The sequence below is a fragment of the Chrysemys picta genome, chromosome 16 (genome assembly GCF_011386835.1).
Source record: "Chrysemys picta bellii isolate R12L10 chromosome 16, ASM1138683v2, whole genome shotgun sequence".
In the NCBI taxonomy this organism is placed as follows: Eukaryota; Metazoa; Chordata; order Testudines; family Emydidae; genus Chrysemys; species Chrysemys picta.
Genome location: NC_088806.1, coordinates 17,745,258 through 17,766,302, shown reverse-complemented (window position 1 = coordinate 17,766,302; position 21,045 = coordinate 17,745,258). Strand labels below are relative to the sequence as shown.

At 46.2% G+C, this 21,045-nt stretch overlaps 1 protein-coding gene across 3 annotated transcripts in view; it reads left to right on the top strand.

The window, feature by feature from the left end:
- The first annotated feature begins 10,951 nt into the window (after positions 1-10,951).
- KIRREL3 (kirre like nephrin family adhesion molecule 3) overlaps positions 10,952-21,045 on the top strand; it is a 689,345-nt gene continuing 679,251 nt past the window's right edge. For 2 of the 3 annotated variants that reach the window (XM_065570446.1, XM_065570445.1), the window contains exons 1-2: positions 10,952-11,067; positions 14,465-14,773. In XM_065570446.1, coding sequence (XP_065426518.1) covers positions 14,719-14,773 — 55 coding nt within the window. In that variant the 5' untranslated portion in view covers positions 10,952-11,067; positions 14,465-14,718. Of the gene's footprint in view, positions 11,068-14,440; positions 14,774-21,045 lie in introns of those variants that run through there. The other variant, XM_005294677.5, reaches the window with a different exon arrangement.

Here is a 21,045-nt window from a genome sequence, read left to right as displayed (position 1 = left end):
ACTTTAGAAACTGGTTTTCCCTTGGCCTTGATTAAACAAATCTCGGTTGCGAGCTGGAAATTCACTCACTACTCACAAGAAGGTTCCTCTCTATTTCCTCAGATGCTCCAACCTTCCAGAACTCTCCAGAGCCTTCAAGATTGGAGGTGGGACTAGGGTAGGGTGACCAGACATCCCGATATTAGGGGTTTTGTCTTATATAGGATCCAATAATCCCCCCATCCCCATCCCAATTTTTCACACTTTCTATCTGGTCACCCTATACTAGGGACTGATTCCAGGCACTTCTTTTTCCTTCCATGTGCGACTCTTCCCTCTGATGACCCACCAATGGGGATTGTAAGGGACAGTCTCTTTACTATATACGTGTGCAGCACCTAGCATAATGTGGCCCTGATCTTTGACTGGTGCCCCTAGTCACTTTTACATATGGATAGTAAAGAATCTTTATTGGTCTCAGTCATGCATGGGCACATGCACACACGCACATGTGCATGTACACCCATGTATGTACATATGTGCTGCGGCTACATCCATGCACACCCAAACTCTTCCTGGTTCTAGTCTGGAATAAAAGTACTGAAATACTACTAGGAAACTTTTTTCACCATGTTTCCAACTAGTCCAAGCCAGGAAGTGCCAGAATTCTTCCATGAAATCCTGTTGGCAAGGTGAAATGTCCCAACCACTAAGGTTCAGAGTAAATGCTCTAGTAAACTTCTGAACAACTGCGTGGTGAGTCTCAGGAGGACTGGGAGTTCAGCTAAGTATCTAAGAGCTTGAAAGCTCCTCCTAACCTCTTGGGACTGCCAACCCTGAGCTAGAATTCTTGCCAGTGCAGACTTTCTTATGGCATTTCTGGGGTCAGGCCAGAGGCAGCTGCAAATTGAAAATGAATGGAGGGGGAATCAATTAACCCAGCTTTATAGAAACCATGTTCTGGGTTTTGTTGATGCTGAGTGACTGCTCCAGTATGGTTCTTATCAATTTATCCAAGACTTACTCTTATGCCCAGTTCTCCAGGACCCACATAATGTGTAGGGAAAAGAGAGCCAGCTTCTTTCCCTTCAAAAAGCCGTGATTAGAACTGGTCAGAAAATAGGTTTTTATGTGCTCATTCTCCTCTGGCTAGACTACATCTCCCATGGTGCAACACTTTCACTCCTCTTGATAAAGGGGTACATCATAGGAGTCCCTGGGCTTGGTGCATCATGGGAGATGTAGTCTGGTCAAAAAGGAGAATGAGTGCATAAGGCACCTGTATGATCACTGGCTGGCAGAAGTCTGTAGTACAGACATGGTCTCAGTCATGTTCACACTGGGCCTTTTATTCTCCTACCTTGTGTCATCATTTACTGAGTGTACATTTCTGCCTGATCAGAATCCTCCATTCAGCATTTTAAATGTGAGTCTACAACTAGGTCTAGGTCCCAACAATTGTACTTTGGTCTTATTATTTACCAGTAATGCTTTTCTGAATCAGACCTCTTGAGATTCATCCATGGCTGGTAATTGTTAGCCAGAGTTACGGCCTCCATACAAACTAATGCAGTAAAGGAGAGAAAAGAGGGTAATTGACTTGTAAAAATAGCATGGATATTTGCTTTCTTTTTCACTGGAATTCTTACATTCAAGGCTAACTTGCATGCTACAGAATCCTTGCCATGTTATTGACAGGACTTTTGGGAGAGAGGACTTTTCTCTATTTTTCTTACATAGCAATTCCTTGTTAACATAATAAGATTAAGTCTTGTGCCACAATCAAAAAGCAGTGCTTTCTCCAAGCCCAGACATTATCACTTTCTTCACCATATTTACAAGGATTTTTTAAAATAATTTTTAAAAATCTTTTAATCTTGAGATAAATATAACGGTGTAGAATCTTCCCATTCTTCTCCAATCTGATTGCAATGGTAGCCAAAGGATGTGGGCCTAATTAAAGTGCCAATCAAGTAGAAATGAGATTTGTTGTTTTTATACAAATGCTCTTTTTCAACCTTTATAGACTCATTCATCTTCCAGCAGCAATACAGCCGGCAGTCCCTTCCTTGACTGCCAAATCCAGACCAGGATTTACGGAGACCCAGCGTTATGACATGGGGTTCAATGTAGAGCTGGGAGTAATTTCTCAGCCAAAAATGTTTTTGTTGAAAATTGCAGATTCGGCAACACTGAAAGATTTGGGGAATTCATGTTGATTTTGTCTAATTGTTTCATAACAAAAAGTAAACAAAAACATTCCCCCAAAATCTAAACATTTCATTTTGACATTTTTGAAACAAAACATTTTGATTTGTTTTTTGTTTGAAACAACTTTATTTTCAGATTCCTTTAGTGTTAATTTAAAACATTCAGAAACATTTTAAAAGGTGTCAAAGTCACAATAAAATCCTTTGATTTTGTCAAAACAAAATGTTTCATTCAATCTGAAATGATCTTTTTTTACTTTTGAATTCACTGAAAATTTCAAAATTTTTCATTTTCAGTCTGACCCCAAACATATTCTTTTCTGTCTTTTCGTAATTGCCAACAAACCAAAAAAATCCATTCTTGGCCCAGCTTTAGTTAAGGGCTACTGAACTAGAGAGAACCACAGGGTCTGTCTGCATTCAGCACCCTTAACGAGAATTCTTCTTTATATTCTGTCCAGGTGAGTCCTGACTCTTCTCTACCATGAGGGACAGTAAGGATTTTGCTTTTTTGTTGTTTTTCAGTGACAGGTGAACCTCTAAAGGTTCAGAGATCTAATTCTGTTGCAATTAAAAGAATTGCAGATCCAACCACTGGGACATTTAAAATCTACGTCTGAATTTTTACAAGAGGCAAATACATTTATTACTGATTATGTATATTGCGGCGGTGCCCAAATCCCAAAATCAGGATCAGGCCCCTACTGTGTTAGGTGCAGGACAGACATGTCTGTAAAAAATTCCTGGACCCTTGAGTCACCTCTAATTCATTACTGGAAGTTCAGATGCTCATCCATAACATAGCCAGATCTACAGGACCTCCTGGGTCCGCAAAACTGGAGCTGGAAATCTTACAAGAACAGGCTCTCTTACAGCATTGCTTGTACTTTCGGCTCCCAGATAGATCGGGGATAACCCTGAGAAAAGCTGTTCTCTTAATATTTTGGCACTTATACTTTGAGTCACAGGCAGATCCAGGACATGCAATACGTGTGTGTGCATACGTGTGCCAGGAAGTGTGGACTGGGAGGCACTGCCCTTTGCTGGATAGAACTAAAACTTCTAACTTGAGTGACATAGACCCCACATTGCTATAGTTAATGGAGATTACCTGGCAATTCATGTGGCAGGGAAACAAGAGTCTTGTAAAGCCTATCCCTGCAATTGCCGTGAGTGTCTGAGTGCAGAGCATAATGAGAACGGTACATTCCCTAGGAAAACACAGATTTATTACAAAAACAGTGGGCCAAATTCTGCTTGATGAGCACAAACAGCGATTTATAGGTGCAATCTGATGCAAGAGAGGTTTAAACCCACAGGAGTGTCTGTGAACAAAGCTGCACTGGCTTAACATTACACTTTAAGGGTTTGTTGACACAGGGATGTTGCACCACTTGAACTAAAGGTGTGATTTTTAAGCTGATTTAGTTAAACTGGAACAAAAGGCTTCATGGACATACTTATTTTGGTTTAAACCAGGCGTATTTTGGTTTAGCTAATGTCAATTAGGAACAGGTTTAAACTAACATGAAGTAAGCCACCCTTAAAACCACAATAAGAGCAAGTGGGGGTTGTGCCTGTTTAACTAAAATGGTATAAAACCAGTTCAAGTTAAACCAGTGCAGCTTGTGGACAAGGCCTAAGTATAACCAGTGCAAGTGTGCGTGCAGACCAGCTATGCAGGAGATTGTTCATTTCCCGCTCCCTGCACTGGCTCATAATCTTGTGCCACCAGGCATGAGTTTTACAGGGCCTATCTAAACACATTGAGTGAACCTCCCTGAGTCCCTTACATACGTGCGCCTATATTCATGGATCTCTTATGGGCCCTACACTCCTATCCTGAGAACCTCACAACTCAGGACATCCTGGCAATGGCTGAGATCACTGGACTGGGAGAAGAGAGATCTATATTTATTTCTGAGCTCTGCCACAGGTTTTTGTGTGACCTTGGGCACGTCATTTAATTTCCATGCCTCAGCGGGGAGGGGGGTAATGATAATTCCTTTCACCCATTCTTTGTCTGTCCTGTCTATTTAGATAGGAAGCTCATTGGGGCTGGGATTCTCTTTAAAGACGTGGTTTTACAGTGCCCCCACACAATGGGGCCCCAGTCTCAGTTGGGGGTCTCTAAGCATTATTATTTATTATTTGCATAGCCATAGCAACTAGGAGCCCTAGTCACAGACTGGATCTTTTTCACAAAGGCCAAATAGCGAAGGGGTTGAAGAGAACTCGACTCATGGGGCAGCATATCGTGGGATTCACAGGTGCTACTGATGTAGTGTTATGTCTCTTGAGATGAGCATGTATGTGAAACTGTGGGAACTCCTCACTTAGAATCATCTTACATTTACACTAGAAATGTGTCCAGGACAGCATGTTTAATACCTTTATTTTGGAGAGAAAAACTGCTGCAGGGAGTTAAATGACAGGTGGGGCTATCCTCCAATACCGTCGTGAAGCATTGATTCTGATAGTGATGCATAGGGAAGAGTAACACATGCTGAATCCCACTTCTTGCCTACCTCCATTTTTATATCATGCGCATCACCAGCACCTTGAACTGTCCCTGGAGGCCACCCATGCAAGAAATGACCTGGCCCAATGTTGCTTCGTTTCTGAGACAGGATGAGCTCACAGCCAGGAGTGGGACGCTAAGCATTCTTGCCATGCTTGCATGAAATAAAATGTCATCAAAGCTCTTTTATTGTATTTAACCCGGGACGTCTCAAAGCGTTTCTCTCACGGTGCCTGTGTTTCTAGGGCCTGCGTATCTCTCCCTGTATTGTTCCTAGACCTGCTGTAGGAGAGCTTATCAGGTGCCACAAGCAGAGATTTTTTGGCAGCTGTCCACACAGTAGAGCGAGTTCAGTTGCACCCTGTTATCTGGTTTACTGGCCTTTGTCAGGGTGGTTTTCAAAGGGGGGATCTACTGGGACATGCCGCAGGGAATTGGAGCGTTCTGTGCAGGTTGTTCTTCAGATCAAGAGCATTTTCACAGCAGACATCAAGTGGGGCGGAAGTTCTGAAAATGCATCTCATGATACCCAGGCTGCTGGGAGCTCTGTTTACCTCCAGGCTTTTCAAAAGGAAGTTATTGCCACATTTGCATGTGGTACCAGTGACTGCTGTGCCTACCTGTTGGCAAATGCGCAAGTATCCATGCCTTGCTCTTGGACTCTCATATGCAGCAGGGAAGTCCGGCAAGGTCCCTCTGGTGACCTCTGGGGGATGCAAAGACCCCAGGAATATACAAGGCATTTTTTGCTCAGATGAGTGTGGCCACTTTATCACATTAGTTATCTCCTGCTGTTTGGAAGAGCTGATGGAACAATGAGTTGCGAAAGGTGCCTACTCCAGATTAGGCAACACACATTGAACTAAAATGGATACATCAAAAATAGGCATTGTCAGCAGCATCTGGACATAGTCACCCAGGGGACACAGATAACTCTAGGTGTGCTGCCACTCTGCTCGGGCCTCCTGGCACCTCCAAGCACGTTGCATCATTGAAAGTTGAGTGCCTGCCCTAAATCCCGTGGGCTCATGGGTATGGCACAAGCTCCTGCCATGCATACGTGGAGTTCTGTGTACCCATATGCACAGCCCAGACTAGCCACTGCGCCAGCCAAACCTCCCTGCACTTGCTAGCAGGCTCAGATGTTCCAGCATATCCTCAGAACTCGGTGCGCCCATTGGCCTGGGCCACCCCTTTCACTGGGTTCTGAGAGCCAATGCATCTCTCTCCCTCCATCCCAGGGCTGTTCACACACCCCTAGCACCTAGGGGTCCTTTTAATGGGTCCTCAGAACTCAAAGCACCCTCCAGAACGTGGAAACATTCAGGACGCACCCAGAGCTCCCCCCGCACATCTGGGGCCTCCAGAGCGTGCCCAGCACTGCTCTGAAACAGCTTAGCTGGGAAAAGCAAGCTGGGCACTGCCATGCAAATGAGCCAGGCAGAGCATTCAAGCGTCCTGTGAAGCGAGAAACATCCCCGCACCCTTGATGAACCGAAGGCTCCATTGTATGAGCTGCTCTCCTCTGCTCTCTCCCTGTCTGCCTCCCTGCATGCTGCTGGGGCTGCTTCTAGCTCCTGGAAAGCCCTGATATCCAATTCACCAGGCTAGGACATGACTCAGCCTCCTGGAAATATCAGCAATCAAAATAGATTGTGTCCATCTACTGGTGAGAAAGAGGAAAGTTGGACAAAGTTGGAGGCAACAAGATCATTGCAGTGCAGAGGAAAGAGAACCGGTACCAGCCCGAGGCACCCATAGGTGCAGGACCTACAGAGAGTACCAGCTACAAAACCAATACACTTCCCAAGCCCAGACTGCACAGGATTCAGGAACAAACGTTGCACATTAAGGGAAAGTCCCTCCAGGTGAAATACAAGTCCATGTTACAAGCAAGGGAATATGGTCAAGACACAGAGCCAGCTTAACCATGGCTCTGTGCATCTTCACGACTCAATCAGGGCACCAGGAGGCCGGCAGCATTTGAAAGTCAATTGCAAACTGACTTCTGCCCTGTGGTCAGGTCAGGATTTGCCCCTAGTTTGTTAGAAAGGACACCCTTTCATATAGGGCCAAATGTAGGATTGCTCCACATGTGCCCTACAAATGGGCTATAGCATATGCTGCCAGAGCGGCAGTAATGTGGGCAATCTTCTTGGCAGCACTCCATTTGCAGATGGTTCCTGCTGGGACCAGAAGGGTGAAGGCAGGGCTATCACTGGGGTCACGGTATATGCACATATCTATGAGGACAAAGGGCCAGATTTACAAAGGCATTTAGATGGCTGAATATACAGAAATGGCTTCGGCACTTCCGAAAATCCCACTAGGCGCCTATCTTCATCTCCAGGTGTCTAAATACCTTTGAAAATCTGACCCCCACCGCATTTAGCTGCCTTGGAATGGGTCTCTAAGGTTCCATTGGAGCAGCTTCTCCATGGAATTTAAGAAAGGTGGGGTGGCCCACCAATGGAATAGCTCAGAGCCCGGCTTGGGAACTGGTGGACTCTCGGTGCGGAACACACGTCTTTTACTTAGTGGGATTTTCCCCTCTCAGATTTTTCTGCGTGAGTATTTAGGATGCGGCAGTTACATCCTCATTAGATAATAAACAGAAACAAGCCCAGCCCAGCTCTGTGCAGCTCTCCCTTCTGCTGAGGCTTAGCTCTTCTTGGGCTGTTCCCTGTATTCCCTGAGAGCTGAATTTAGTTACTAAGGCTAGTAGGGTGGCCTGGTGGATGGGGTCCCAGACGAGGAGCTAGGTTTGACTTGGATTCTTATTCCTGCCTCTACCACTGGTCTGCTGGATGGCCTTTCACAAGTCACTTCCCTTCTTTGTTACTCAGTTTCACCATCTATACAATTAAGGTAATGCCACTGACTCACCGTCATAAAGTGCTTTGAGACCTTTGGATGACAAGCATTTATTTATTATTCAGTACTCCACCCAACCCAATACGCTGTCCATACCCTATCACCACCCCATGCTGGCTGAGGGTTTTGTGATACGTTCCTGCCAGAATGCACCTCATAGATTGTAAGTTTCACCTCAGCGCACCCAAAGCACTAATCACTTTTAGTACTTCTATTATCTATGAATTTCATGTCATTCATTGATTGATTTTAAAACCCCACCATTTGATCACAGCAATGGGTGTTTATTGGAATGGAATTTGTTATTGTTTTTCACAAACTCTCAAGGAAACACAGATACGTGTTTTTTCATACCATGAACTTTTGTCAACTTTCAGGAGACTGCAAAGTATCCTAGAGGCATTTCTCTTCTGAACCTTACAGCAGTGGCTGGGCCCCACAGTGTCAGGGGGGGTCTCTTCCTGTGCTGCTCACACATAAATAATTCCTTGGACAACTAGACGTAAAACTATAAAGACACTAAAATGTAACAATTCTCTACCTTTCAACACGCACTTGATCCACCACCAGCCACTAGTATTAGTTTGTTTATATAATCAGCTGCTCTGAGAGGCCACGTTCATCACAGTCTAATCTTGTGCTATCAGAACGATATATTTTTATTAATATTTATGAACATTTTTAACTCTTTAATATGACAAAATCTATAGCAGTTAACAAAAAAATTATCGGTATGTCTTTTATCAAATCACATTTCTTATTTGCAGCTCTAAGCTGAGAGAGTGTGTCACATTTTGGTCCGAGAGGAATGCGCATAAAAACAAGTTGCGAAACTTGTCAAGTGCCAAAAAATTAACAAGTATCTAAATTTGAGGCCCCCTTTGAGCTTGAGACCCAGGCCAAATGGCCCTCCTGGGCCCCACTCTGATTGGCCCTGGGGCCACCACATTCTGTGATCTTCCAAACCTGACCCTCCAAAGACCTGACTGTCCACTCATGTTTGGGGGGAAGGCCATGCTAGCTGCAAATGTTTAGAGCCACTGCTCAGAATGGCCCCTAGCAGGTGTACAGCAAGGACGTAAGAGTCTGATAAACAAGAAGTAAAGAGAGTCTTGCATTCCATGGTGTCCTGGGGCCCCGTAATCCTGATGCCTTACCACACTGTTCTGCCAATGACCCTCTGTCCTGCACCAGCTCTGCTAGCCCAATCTTATGTGAGCAAAGAATTGGGCCAAAAGCAGCTTTAGAATTCTGGACTCACTGGAGTTTGCTGATCAACCCTAGATAATTTCACAGTCATGGGCCAAATTCCACTCTCATTTGCCCATGTAAATCTGGGGGGGACTCCAGCAAGTTGTGCTGCTTCACACCATCATAATTGAAAGCAAAATTTGTCTCCATGGCTCTAATGGGCTCCTCGGATTCCTTGTTTTTATGTGGTTTTGTTCCATTTCATAAGAGCAATACGACTCCTGGCAGCTCATTTCCAGGTGATTATGGCTCCTCTGAGCTGGTTAAAGTCACTCATCTTTTGGCTTTTTGCCTTCTACCAGTAACTAGCACCATTTAGAACCTCCTGTCTTCCACTTGCAAGAATTGTGTCCAAGTCATTCAGACATTTCACTCCATGTGGTTCAAAGCTGCTTGGGTTTTATTTTACATTTCAAACCTGTGCAAGTTTAATTAATTTCTACATCCCCTTTTCACTTTGCAGGGCTAGATGACAAAGTGGTTAAAATGCCTAGAGAAGTTTGTGTCCTGTCTTCACTAGGGCTCCCACCACTCACACCAGTAGAGGTGGTGAACTGATGGTCTCAAGATGTGGAATTTTACAAAAAACAACCCAGTGCATGGCCTTTTCCTGGAATTTGATGTTTTCCTGGTTTGCGGATGAAAAAATGAAGGAAAAAAAGTTTTCAGTTTGTCAAAAAAAGAAAATTTCCACACACAAAAATTGAAAAATGAAACCTTTTAAATTTTATTTTGAAATCTGTCACAGAAAATACTGTTTTCCAGGCAGTCCATTCAGTGTACTTATTCCTGTTTTACAGGTGGTGAACTGTACAGAAGAGACAGAGACACAGAGAAGTTAAGTGATGTGCCCATGGTTTCCCAGCAGGACAATGGCAGAAACAGGAACAGACCCCCAAGACGTGATTATCTCATTAGCTGGTCTCACACAAACTCCAGTCTGGGTTGCATGTATACAATGGATTATTAGGTTCCACATCTCCTTATTCCTAGCCCAGTGCTTTGTGGCCCCTGCTGCACCTGAGAACAGGCAAAAAGGTAACAGTTCTGCTAGAAAATAATTTCATGCTTTTGGGAGGAGGAAGGTGGAGAATGTTGCAAAATCATGAACTCTAGTGAAAAGAAAATCCCAACCTTCTACAGGGTGACTGCGTGTCACAAGGAACCATGGTTACTATGATGCCATCAGGGATAGGCATATGGTGCATGTCACTGGCACAGTCTCAGCAGGTCTGGTAGTCACAGGGCTTAAGAAGAAAACAGCGAGTTGTCCTTGTCATATGATTACATACTGATGCCTGTTTTAGGCCAGGCCTATACACAAATACAGCTCTATGCCAATTTAACTAAAAGTATGATTCTAAACTGATTTAGTTAAATTGGTGCCACTTAGTGTGTGGATAAATCAATAGTTCATAAATCAATTTAAACTGGCTTCTGCCAGCTTAGCTTGTATACAGAGGGGTGCCAGCTAAATCAATGTCCGTGCATCCCCAGAGAGATTTGCACCAGTTTAATGAAACTGGTGCAAATTTGCACATAGCCAGACCCTGTTGCCTGGCTGTTGGTGACTTTCTGCAGATATCAGTATAAACCCTAGGAGAACTCTGCCATTTCCCTTTGAAGTTCACCTTTAAGCACAAAGGCACAGCTGTAAGTAATTAGATTGCAAAGCCATAATTACTGTATAATGCTCATTTTATAATTACATTCAGTGCCCCCAAGTGCCCCCTTGCAGTTTCAAATGGATACAGAATTCTTCCTCACTTCCTGTCTTTAATCATTGTACAGTGTAGCTGTGTGCTGCCTAAAAGCTGCTGCATTCCACCCCAGAGGTGGCCGCCGGTCAGTAGTAGGGGATGAGATCCCTGGGTAGGGTTTGTGTTTCCTTTTAGTTGCTATTGCAAAGGTGTTTAAGATCCTACCCTCTTTCTGGACAATAAATGCTATAGAAATGTTAGATAATATTTTCACGCTCATTATCAATCACAGGGGTCTGTGATGGGGTGAAGTCCCGGTGTGAACCAGGAAAGGGGTTCAACCCCTTCAGTGGGCAGAAAGGCGGGAACTAGCCATCAAAGACTGCCTGACTGCACAGAAGGGCTGGCAGCTGTGGCTTGTTTGGCTGCTAGGGTTTGGAGCCCTGTCATCTAACTGGGGGGAGTCATGAAAAGGAAGCAGAGTGCTGCAAGGCTGGGGGTGAAGTGCTGTTATGTCCCTGGGAAAGGAGAGGTGTGTTTTTTTTGTTTTCTCCCTAACCTCGTCTATCTAGGGAAGTGCTGGGGGCAAGGCATTAGTTGCTTGGCTTGTAGCATGAAGGCTGATACTGGTGCTCCTGTATGACTTGTTTCTTTGTTTGCTTTGTTGCCCCTGGCTAAAAGCAAGTGTGAGTGCTGAGCATAGGTGAATTTATTGGACTTTATGTGGCCCAGAGGCTGTTTACCTCTTAAGAAGACTAGAATGGCTCTTTTCCCCAGCACATACTCTCTTGATGCCTGGCTCAAAGGGACTTTGATGCTTGCCCCTGTGGGTGGCTGGTGGCCCAAATTGCTTCTGTGGATGGAAGGGATTTTTTTCTGTGGGAGGGAGAGTGTGATCTCTACAATACAGCCCTCCCCCAAGCCTTTCCCCTGGCTTCTCTGTGGGGATGGGAGTTAGGGTGACCAGATGTCCCATTTTTATAGGGACAGTCCCATTTTTTGGGATTTTTTCTTATATAGGCTCCTATTACCCCCCACCCCCTGTCCCGATTTTTCACAGTTGCTATCTGGTCACCCTAATGGGAGTCCTGAGTATATGAAGTGAAGCTGTGGGACTAGGTAGTCTAGCTGTGCTGTCACCTCTGTGCAGCTTCTCTAGCAGTTGTAAGTGGTCAGCCCTGAAAGCCCCTGCCCCTGGATTAGACAGGTGTGTGTTGTCCTGCTCTAGCTGCCCGGCATCTCCTCCATCTTGGGTGACCAGATGTCCCGATTTTATAGGGACAGTCCCGATTTTTGGGTCTTTTTCTTATATAGGCTCCTATTACCCCCCCCCCCCCCACCCGCTGTCCCGATTTTTCACATTTGCTGTCTGGTCACCCTACCTCCATCAGCAACACCATTTCCAGTGCAGAGATGAGCAACATGTTCCATGGTGAAAATGAAACTACTGCTGCATTTCTGCTTTGCAGTACTTCCCAGGGTGGAGGGAACCAACCTGGGGAAAATAAAACTCCTCCTACCTCATGTATGAGTCCTCTGTGTCCTAGAGGTGGGATTGTATGGAAAACTTTGCTCAGAGCCCTTGCCCCTAACTCTGGGGAAGTTAAACCTGACCATCACAAATGCAGCTGGGGCAAATCATGTTTCCCTGCTTTGAACAGCAAAGCAGTGGTCACCACCTGCACTGTAATGAAATCTCAGGAAAATGGCACCAAAAAATCTGCAAATTCTGAATAAACCCCTTGGAACAATGTTTGCTCTGCAGAAAAGCCTGACATCCTTGGCCCCACAAAGTGTATAAATATATAGAATATTGCAGAGGAGAGAGCAGTCTTGCCTCTGTTAGCCAGAGCTATGGGGGAGGGGGGAAGCACCACTTGATTGGTTAGCATAGAGGGATATGAGTTCTGGAAGCTGCTTTGTTTCTCTTCACTTCTAGCAGGTGAGTGAGACACAGCCCTCTAGGCCTGGTTTGCCTGCCTGCATTCATGCTCTTCAGTTGTTTTGCAACAATCCAGTCAACACAAGGGTGAGATGCCATTGGGTGAATGCAATTATGTAAAAGCTTCTGGTTGCTCAAAGCAAGTGTCATCTGCCATCCTTACTGACCTGGCCACTGGGTGCACCGATGCCCTCTACTTGATAAAATCAAAGAGCAGCTTAACTGTATGTCATAAGCCCTATAGTGCTGAGGTAGTGGAGAATCTGTCAAGTGTGAGAGGCCTGTGCTTCAGGAGTAGGAGGTTCTGAGCTCTATTCACTTTGATCTGAGGGTCATGGTGCACATCCGTTAGGTAAGGTTGCGAATAGCCATAGATATGCTACTGTATTCCCTTAGCAAACAGTGGTGGTGATTCACTAGTGTCAACCAAACAATTATACTTTGCGTAGCATCTTTTATACAAACTGTCACACAGCTCCCTAGAGCTACATAATACAGTTTAGGTATGGATTGACTATCTTGCACCCTGCTAGTAAATATAGCAAGGGGAAACAGGGCAATTGTTACCAGTGAATCAAATCTTTATGTGGAATGAGTCTGAAGCAGAGAACGTTACATTCCCTTAGCACCTCTTGTGCTGAAGGATTCCGATGCACAGAAATCACTCAGCCTGCAGCTGAGAGACAGACGCACCTCTGAGGTGGAACACAGCAGGTGGTTTAATGGTGCACAGCAACAGTTTAGGACAGTATTCTATCTGGATGGAATTTAGGTTACCTTCTGGTGAGCTAAATCCCACCCAGATAGAATCCTATCTACTTCTGTGCCTGGACACACAGCAATTGCTGTAGCACATCAGAGGCCCATCTATACTGGAATCCTGCCTCTGCCTGGCCAGCTGCAAAAAGCCTGAAGTGGACACTTCTGAAATAACCAGTTTGTAGGGGAAGTTCCTTCCTAACCCCTGACAATTACTGGCTGTCATGCCCTGAAGCACGAAGGTTTATATTCTTCGCACCAGCAATGCTGGTTGGAACTATGTTCAAACCTGGTGTGACCTAGCATGGTTAGGGACTGTACTGCTCAACTCAGCTCCCAAGGAAGCCAATGGGGAAAGACACCCATTGGCTTCCATGAGAATTAGGTGGAGCGCTGAGTGAGGCGAGACATTGTTTCCATACCAGCTATGCTAGCCCCTCCTTGAAACCCAGAGTTAGCCCTGAATCTAAGCAAAGTCCTTCAGCCAGGTTGCATGGACCATGAAGATAACTGTTCTGGAGTTGTACTGTATGATTCCCTGCCTGCACACAGCCATCCATTTCCCCGTGGATGGCAGCTGCCCAGAGGCTGGCAGCTAAAGGATGGAATAGTTTAGTGGGAGCAACAGGACTGTAGAGTGAGAAAAAGGCAGATGAGCTTATTCTCCTGAGCAAACAGTGGGATGTTCACCTGCAAGTCTTTCCAAAAGCCACTGGTGCAAGCTCTCCCCATGCACAAAAAAGTTAGAGGGGCTGCAAGAAAGGAAAGCCACTTAGTTGCATTGCTGTTTCCTCTGCCACCGGCTCTGCCTCTTAGCAGAAAGTAGCAGCCCGGTGCTGGAACCCAGAGGTGGGGTGGGAAACCTTTCTAGAGCAAAGAAGAGGAAAAAAATCTCATCTGCTCCATTGCAATTTGGCACATGGAGAGTCGCATATGTTCCTCGCCGCTTAAGTTCTTCCTATAGAGCTCTCTCCCTGCACAAAATTCCTCCCCACGCTGTTGTGCCAGCGCACGGAGTTCCCTGCTTCCATGCAGCAGGAACGAAAATTATTAATCAACTTTGCTCCTGTAAAATCCGAAATGTTCTCCCGTGAAAAGCCACGGAGCCCGGCTGCCTGAGCTTGTGTCGGATGAAGCAGCACATTCTTGGGAGGGGGGAGAGGAAAGACTAACCCGCCTTTTTCATTTTTAACAAGTATTCCCTCTTTAATTATTACTCCCCCTCCAGCCTGTGTAGAAAAGATTTGCTCTGTCAGTCAAGTCCCTGACTGCGGTGGGAGGAGCTCCTGTAGAGGAGGCTGTGTAGCTGGGATGCTGAGACTGAGGATGGAGCTGCAAGGAGCCAGACAAGCAGAGGCGGCTCAGAGCAACTCCATCGCAGCCGGCTGCTGAAACTGAAGAGAGGGAGAGAAAGGACTGCAGGCGCCGGAGAAGCTGCAGCCCCCAGATTCCTGCTCGCTCCCCGCCGGCCAACTCTGAGGAATGAAAGCTTTCCAGGCAGACCTGCTGCTCCTCTGTTGCTTGCTGTTCAGCCAAGGTAGGACGCGGCGGCTCCTGAGTTTCAAAGTAGGGTGTGCGGGCAGGTCGGGGATGGTGGCAAGGCAGGGGTGCTGGCTCTCCTGTTGGGGAGATCGAGCCAGGTGAGCCCCTGGGTTTGGCCAGGAGGGTGCGATCAGATTTGGGAAAGGGTCCTTCGCTGGCAAGTGCATTGTGGAGTTTTGCTCTCTCACAAGGCAGCTCGCCTTAAAAAATGTTTAACATGCAAATGAGTTCTTTCTGCTCCAGCTACGTTAATTAGCTCGTTTGTCTGTAACCACTGCTCTGAACTCCTCTGTCCCCCCCTTCCCCATTAGACCCCAATGAGGGGTTTGTTTGTATTGCAAGGTTCTTTAGCCGTGATTGGTGGTTTTGCCTTGTTTGCGCCTTGACGGGGGAGCTACAATTGCAGCGTGTTTTGTGATGGAAAGAGGTGCCTCAGATGAGAGCGTGTGGGTCCCCGTGGTACGGGCAGGGGGGCTTCGGCGCTCCCTTTTGGCCGTATGTTTCCAAAGCTGGAGAGAGCCGGGCAGTCTAGAGGAATTTCCCACACAACTTTGATATTGAGCAGCCAGTCCCAGGCGTCGGGGGGTGGGAGTGTTATTTCAGAGCTGTGTTGCTGGGGCAAAGCTGTTGCTAGTCACCTGTGGAATACGGAGGGTTTTGCTTAAAGAATTGGAGCTGCTTGTGCCCTCTCGGAATGCCAACGCCAGGTGTTAGCTGTGTCACATTAAGGCGTCCATGCAGGACAGGGCATGGAGTGGTTAAAAGAAACCACCCACGAGTCCATCTGTTGATTAAATGAAGGGTGAAACTTTTGGGGGGAGAGTGTAGCTTGTAACGGGCGGCTGTTTCTCCCCCTCCCCAGCCCCTGGTTGGAGGCATGGCGCTCTACAGCTGCTCACTTGTTGCTTTCTCTTCTGAGCTGTGGGTCAGACGTGTCGCTGAGTGCCCCCCAACACCCTGTCACCACTGACGGTGCTAAGGGGAGAACCATGTTTGCAATCGAAGGTGCTTCGTTCTGCACCATGTCTGCCATGCCAATTTCAGGCAGAACAAATCTGAGCTCTCCTAGTACACTGGGGAAGTGGCAGGTTCAGGTATATGAGCAATTTGGCAGCCTGGCTTTTCCTTGTAGTGTCTCTTCCCAGGCCCCCTGAGCCTCTCCACTCCGTGCAGGTCAAATGGCAGTTTGCTAGCAAAGCTGCAGAAGTTTGCCTTTCAGCTCCAGAAGGGCCTCGCGCCCCCCCTCCCCCCTCTTCCCAGGCATTGTTTTTAATTAGGACTTTTTAATGAGCCTTGCTGTTTGAAAGCTGCTGGGTAGATCTGTGTCTTGGCTCTTTGCTGTGTGGTCTAGTTGATCTGCCTCTCTGCGGCGACCTGTTGGGAATGTGCCTCTGGTGCCTTGCATGTTCATGTTGGGTTACGTGGCAGCACAGCTAACATCGCACACGGGCTGGTTCATACTGTAAGAAGGATAAATTCATTGCCATGTAGCTGTTGCTTGCTGTGCCTGAGAAATGTGACAGTCGGCAGCCGGGCTGCTAGCCCACTGGTGTGTGTCTTTTTCTAGCCCCTCTCCAATCTGTCTGGCTGCTGAGGAAGGGGCATCACAGATCCAGGAGCTGAATTGTATTTCCACGACACATTGGTGCTTCCCCCACTTGAAATTCTCCATTCTGACTGCATGTCTGGGCTGGTAGTGCTTATGCACGCCTGGGCACAGTGCCCATCGTGGTGCCATGCACCCATGGTCTTAAGAGTGCCACTCGGGTTGGGTCATATAGGTGGCATGTTGACTGATGCAGGTGGTGTGCACTCATAGGGCAGTAACCTCTCATGCAGGAGGGAACTCATAGGCGAATCCCACTTGCCTCACTCACACAGGTAGACCCAGTGAAGTCAGTGAGCCAGACCTACCCATGGTATATGCAGCTGCCACTCCAGGGAAATCAGTGGAGTTGCATTCACTTACACAAAAAGTGAATTTGGCCCAAATGGACCTGTGTGAATAGCACACACAGGACTTCTACTCCCTCCAGTCAGTAACAGCAGATTGACAAGGATCACGTATGTATGATGCAAGAATCATGCATGGAACATTTAACTGAGGCATGGGCCTTACATGAGAACCTCCGATAACTGATTCTTCTCCAGGTAAGGTCATTGGATTTCAGCCCAAGGATTTGTCCTAAGTTGACCCCATGCATCTTTCTGGCAGGCTGGTTTGATGGTGTCCTGGGAAATGATGCCGAACAACATTGGGCTTCTGGGGATGACCATACAATGTGCTCTAACCAGTGACCATACTTCCCATGGGTTCCACGTCCTGGGAGTTGAGCGCATTGCATTGGGCTGATATGGATTCCCATTATGGCTTGGCTGACCAGAGATCAATTTGACTTCCCTGTTCCCTGCCCGTGCTAGGATTGCACAGTGTGAAGTGTGTCTGTCCTTTAGGAAGTGAACCTACTAACACACTTCTGCTTCCCTGTAGACCCGTTTAAAGCCTCTTAACGGAATAATTTTGAGACTCGCTCTACAAAACCAGATCTCAAGCAGAGCACCACATGTAAATGTCCAGTATCTAATGCACTGGGCCCCCACTCCACCCATCCCCTTTCTGCATTGAGAGGTATTGCAGAATAATGAAGAAGGATGATCTCTCCTGTAACTGATTCCTGTGCCTTTAAAGGGTCAGAGCGAACGTCTCTTAAGGTATGGGGAGAACAAATCTCCTTCCCAAATCTCCTTTTTTATTCTCTGATTCCCCAGCAAATGGCCCCAAACCCCTGTCTTCAGGCTCTGAAAGTTGACAGCTGCCAGTGTTTTGTGTGTAGAATCTCTGGGTTGTTTTTTTGTGTGGTGGTTGGTTGGTTTGTTTTTCCTGGTGTTGCTGCTTTTCCTAAGTCCTCAGTACCATAGTGCCTGGTGGAAGCCAGGTGAAATTTACCTTCTGCTGGGGGAGATGTGTTATGCCCTTTGGTGAGAAGAGAATTGATGATGTCCTCCACAAACATGAAATTCACTTCTTTATTTTTTCTTTTTATCATGTCCAATTATTTTTCCCCTTCACCCAAAAGAGCTGAGGCTGGAAGAAACAAATAGCAACATGGAAGCCCCTTGCCATCTGTCAGATCCAGAGCCATGGGAAGGTCCAGTGAAGGTGCCTTCACAGCCAAATCCCAAACATGCTCTGCACTCGAGTGGAATTTCACAATGAGAGCCTGTGAATCTTCTGTGTTAAATCCATCCAGGGTGGGTCCCATGAATCGTGGCCTGGTGTAACAAAACAACAACAAACAGGTGGAGGTCTGCAACATAGCTTTAAAACAAGGCTTGGGTTGGGTTGCGTGGTCTCCTAGAGCCAGGCACCAGGAAGTGGCTCAGTCATTGTAGAGGAGCATTTATAAATGCACGGGAACCAGCAGTGTGAGCCCTACAATCTCATTATGATCTAACCAACTTCCAAGGAGGGGATATGGCAAATCACACTCCCTCCCTGGACACCAGTCTAGGCCCTGGCACAGGAGTGCTCCTTAACGACCCTTTTCATTGTTGCCTTGGTTTCCCCCCTCTTGGCTTAGTGCCTCCTTTGACGTCCTCCCTGTCCACCTGGAACAGACGTCTGCTTCTCTTCCATCTTTTGTGTGCCTCCTTAATCCATGCCCCGACAGGAAACTTTCCTCTGCAGAAGTGATCTGGCATAGATGCCACTTGGTTGGAACTGTTGTGCCAGTGTCTTGCGTCTGTGTTACTGTAAGCTCTGTGGGGCATGTCCTTTGGCCATGTTCTGATGTAAATCTAGAGTAACTAGACAGATGCAATGAAGTGTCTATCTGGCTGTTTCAGATCAGAAAATAGCCCTTGCCCTCAAGGGTCTGAAGTGCCCTATTTGCCTATGGATCTCTGGCTATCTGCTATTGGGATGGTAAACTCCAGGCTCTGTAGGAGCTGTACAGAGCTTTTCCCCCTCTGCCCTGCTTTGAAGAGATTGCAGTCCTTGCAAAGGACTCTTTAAAATCAAACCAGGACCCTTTACTACAGGGCATTTTATTATTTGCAGTGTGTGAACATTACCATGACTGGTCGTCAGACCACAGGTGACAAGGACAATGAAATCATGAGGTTAAGATGAGAAGGGGAATCAGGTACAGCAAAGGGCTGGGAATACCCAGTTGAGGTATTACCCAATCCTCTGCCTGTAATGCTATGATGGAAGAGAACAGGGTCGATGGGTGACGTGAACGGACCAGAAGCTTGCAGACTGGTGCTGATACAAAAGAAAGGTGAACCTGCGACGGGGTTGTATAAATAAGATTTACACGTAGGACTGGTGAGTTAACCATTCCTCTCGGTACATTTTCGGGGAGGGCACATCTGGGGTGGTGCATGCAGCATGAACCTTGATGCCACAAACTGGAGAGGATCCAGAGAAGGATCCTTTGCTGAAAAGTTCCGAAAACACAAGTTCTGGAGTCTATCCATCGTCTTCTTGCCCTGCAGGGAGTTGAGAGAGCCTTTATAGGGGGACTTGCTGGTATGTTCAGTGATATTCCCCATGCAGGGCAGGGAATTTCCATTCTCCAGAGATGTTTATGGAGAAGTAAAGAGAAATGAATGCATCAGGTTTTGGAGAAAGGGGTGACCTCATAGGCTGTAACCAACGCCAAATGAGGAGGGGATTATTTTTCAGTCATTAACAGTGCAACAAGAAGTAACTGCTTATAATGACAGAGGATGGGAAATCCTGCTGACAAGATACTTGCCCTGGGAGTGCAAGGCAAGACTAGATTGGAGGGAAACTAGAATCAACTCCATATTAGAGATGGAAAAGGGCTGCTGAGTCATCCGAGGGGCTAATGCAGCATCATTGCTCCCCTGTGCTTTGCCCAGTCTGCTTCTACATGATTCTGATGATTGGGTTTGTACAAACAAATGAGTAGGTGGTAGAAATCCATCGGTAGAGCCTGCAGTGAGATTCACTAGAGTACCAAAGATGCCTTTTTTAAGCTAGATCTCTTCCACCAGCTGCATTCAGTCATAAAAAGGGGTCACTGGTCTTTCATTGAGACCCTCATTACTTTACAGAGCAAGGGAATTCCAAGTAATGTCTCGTGTCTTGAGGCGAATGCTGCATCTGTAACTGGTCTCCCTGTGCTAAGGTTATGCGGCGGTCTCAGGGCAGGGTACAGTGCACAATACATCTTACATAGTGCAGTCCATCTCAGGCAGGTGTCATTACTTTTGTCTCGTGTTTCCTGGATGCTTTACTGTTACTTTAATGGGACATCGGTCAGGTAAAAAAATAGAGATAGTACCACAGGTCAGGATTTTCTAACACCTTAGATCAGTAGCTCCCAATCTTTTCCCATATTGCAGCATAAAATATGTTCTGGGTTTTTCTCTCCCCTGTAAAAGGGGAAGAAGTTTGGTTGGGACTCTGAAACCTGCTCGCAATCCCAAGTGGAGAACCCGTATTGTACATTATTAAATCACAATTTTTTTTTTATATCCAATACACTTTTCATCATTGATGGTACAGGTTTCCTTGTTTGTCTCTACTTGCACAAATAGAAAACAGGTTAGTCAGTTTCACTTTTTGTTTTATTGTCTCTTATATTTGGCTTCTCATGCGCTTGCCTGATGCTGCAGTGTTTGGGTCGCAAAGACTGCGGAGGATCGGCTATGAGATCATCTCTATTTGATGTAGACTTTACCAGACCTACACTGTTTCCAGTTTGATCCAAGAGTGTTCATTAAAGGTGATCAGCAAAGTGACATTACCAACCCCAAAAGCAGAGGAGGGAGAGCTTTCTAAAGAGCTCCTAGTTCCATAGTTACATGAGGGATGGATCTGCCTTTTATTGTACAGAATTAGTCAAAATTTAAAATATGCTTTCCATACACCGTTTAGCAGTTGATTGTGCACTTGCTGGCTCTCTCTAAATGTCACGTTATTAGTAGGAGGTAGAAGATTCATATAGTTAGATTCAGCCACCAGCTGTAGGATAAGATCTCCTCTTAATTTGTTCATTCAGCACCCCCACATAAGAAGAAAACTACAGCAGTGACCCCAAAGCCTGCTGTAGCTGTAGAATATTGTAGGACTTGCTTTTAAAAGGGCATTCACATAACTGCCATTCATTAACAGTAATGTGACCCAATCAGGTCTTCAGCTGAGAATAATAGATGCTTTGGTGTATGGAGTAACTGGGAACAGTGTTCAGTGGAGTATGCTCACACAATGGAAAATTAACCTCTGCGGGAAAG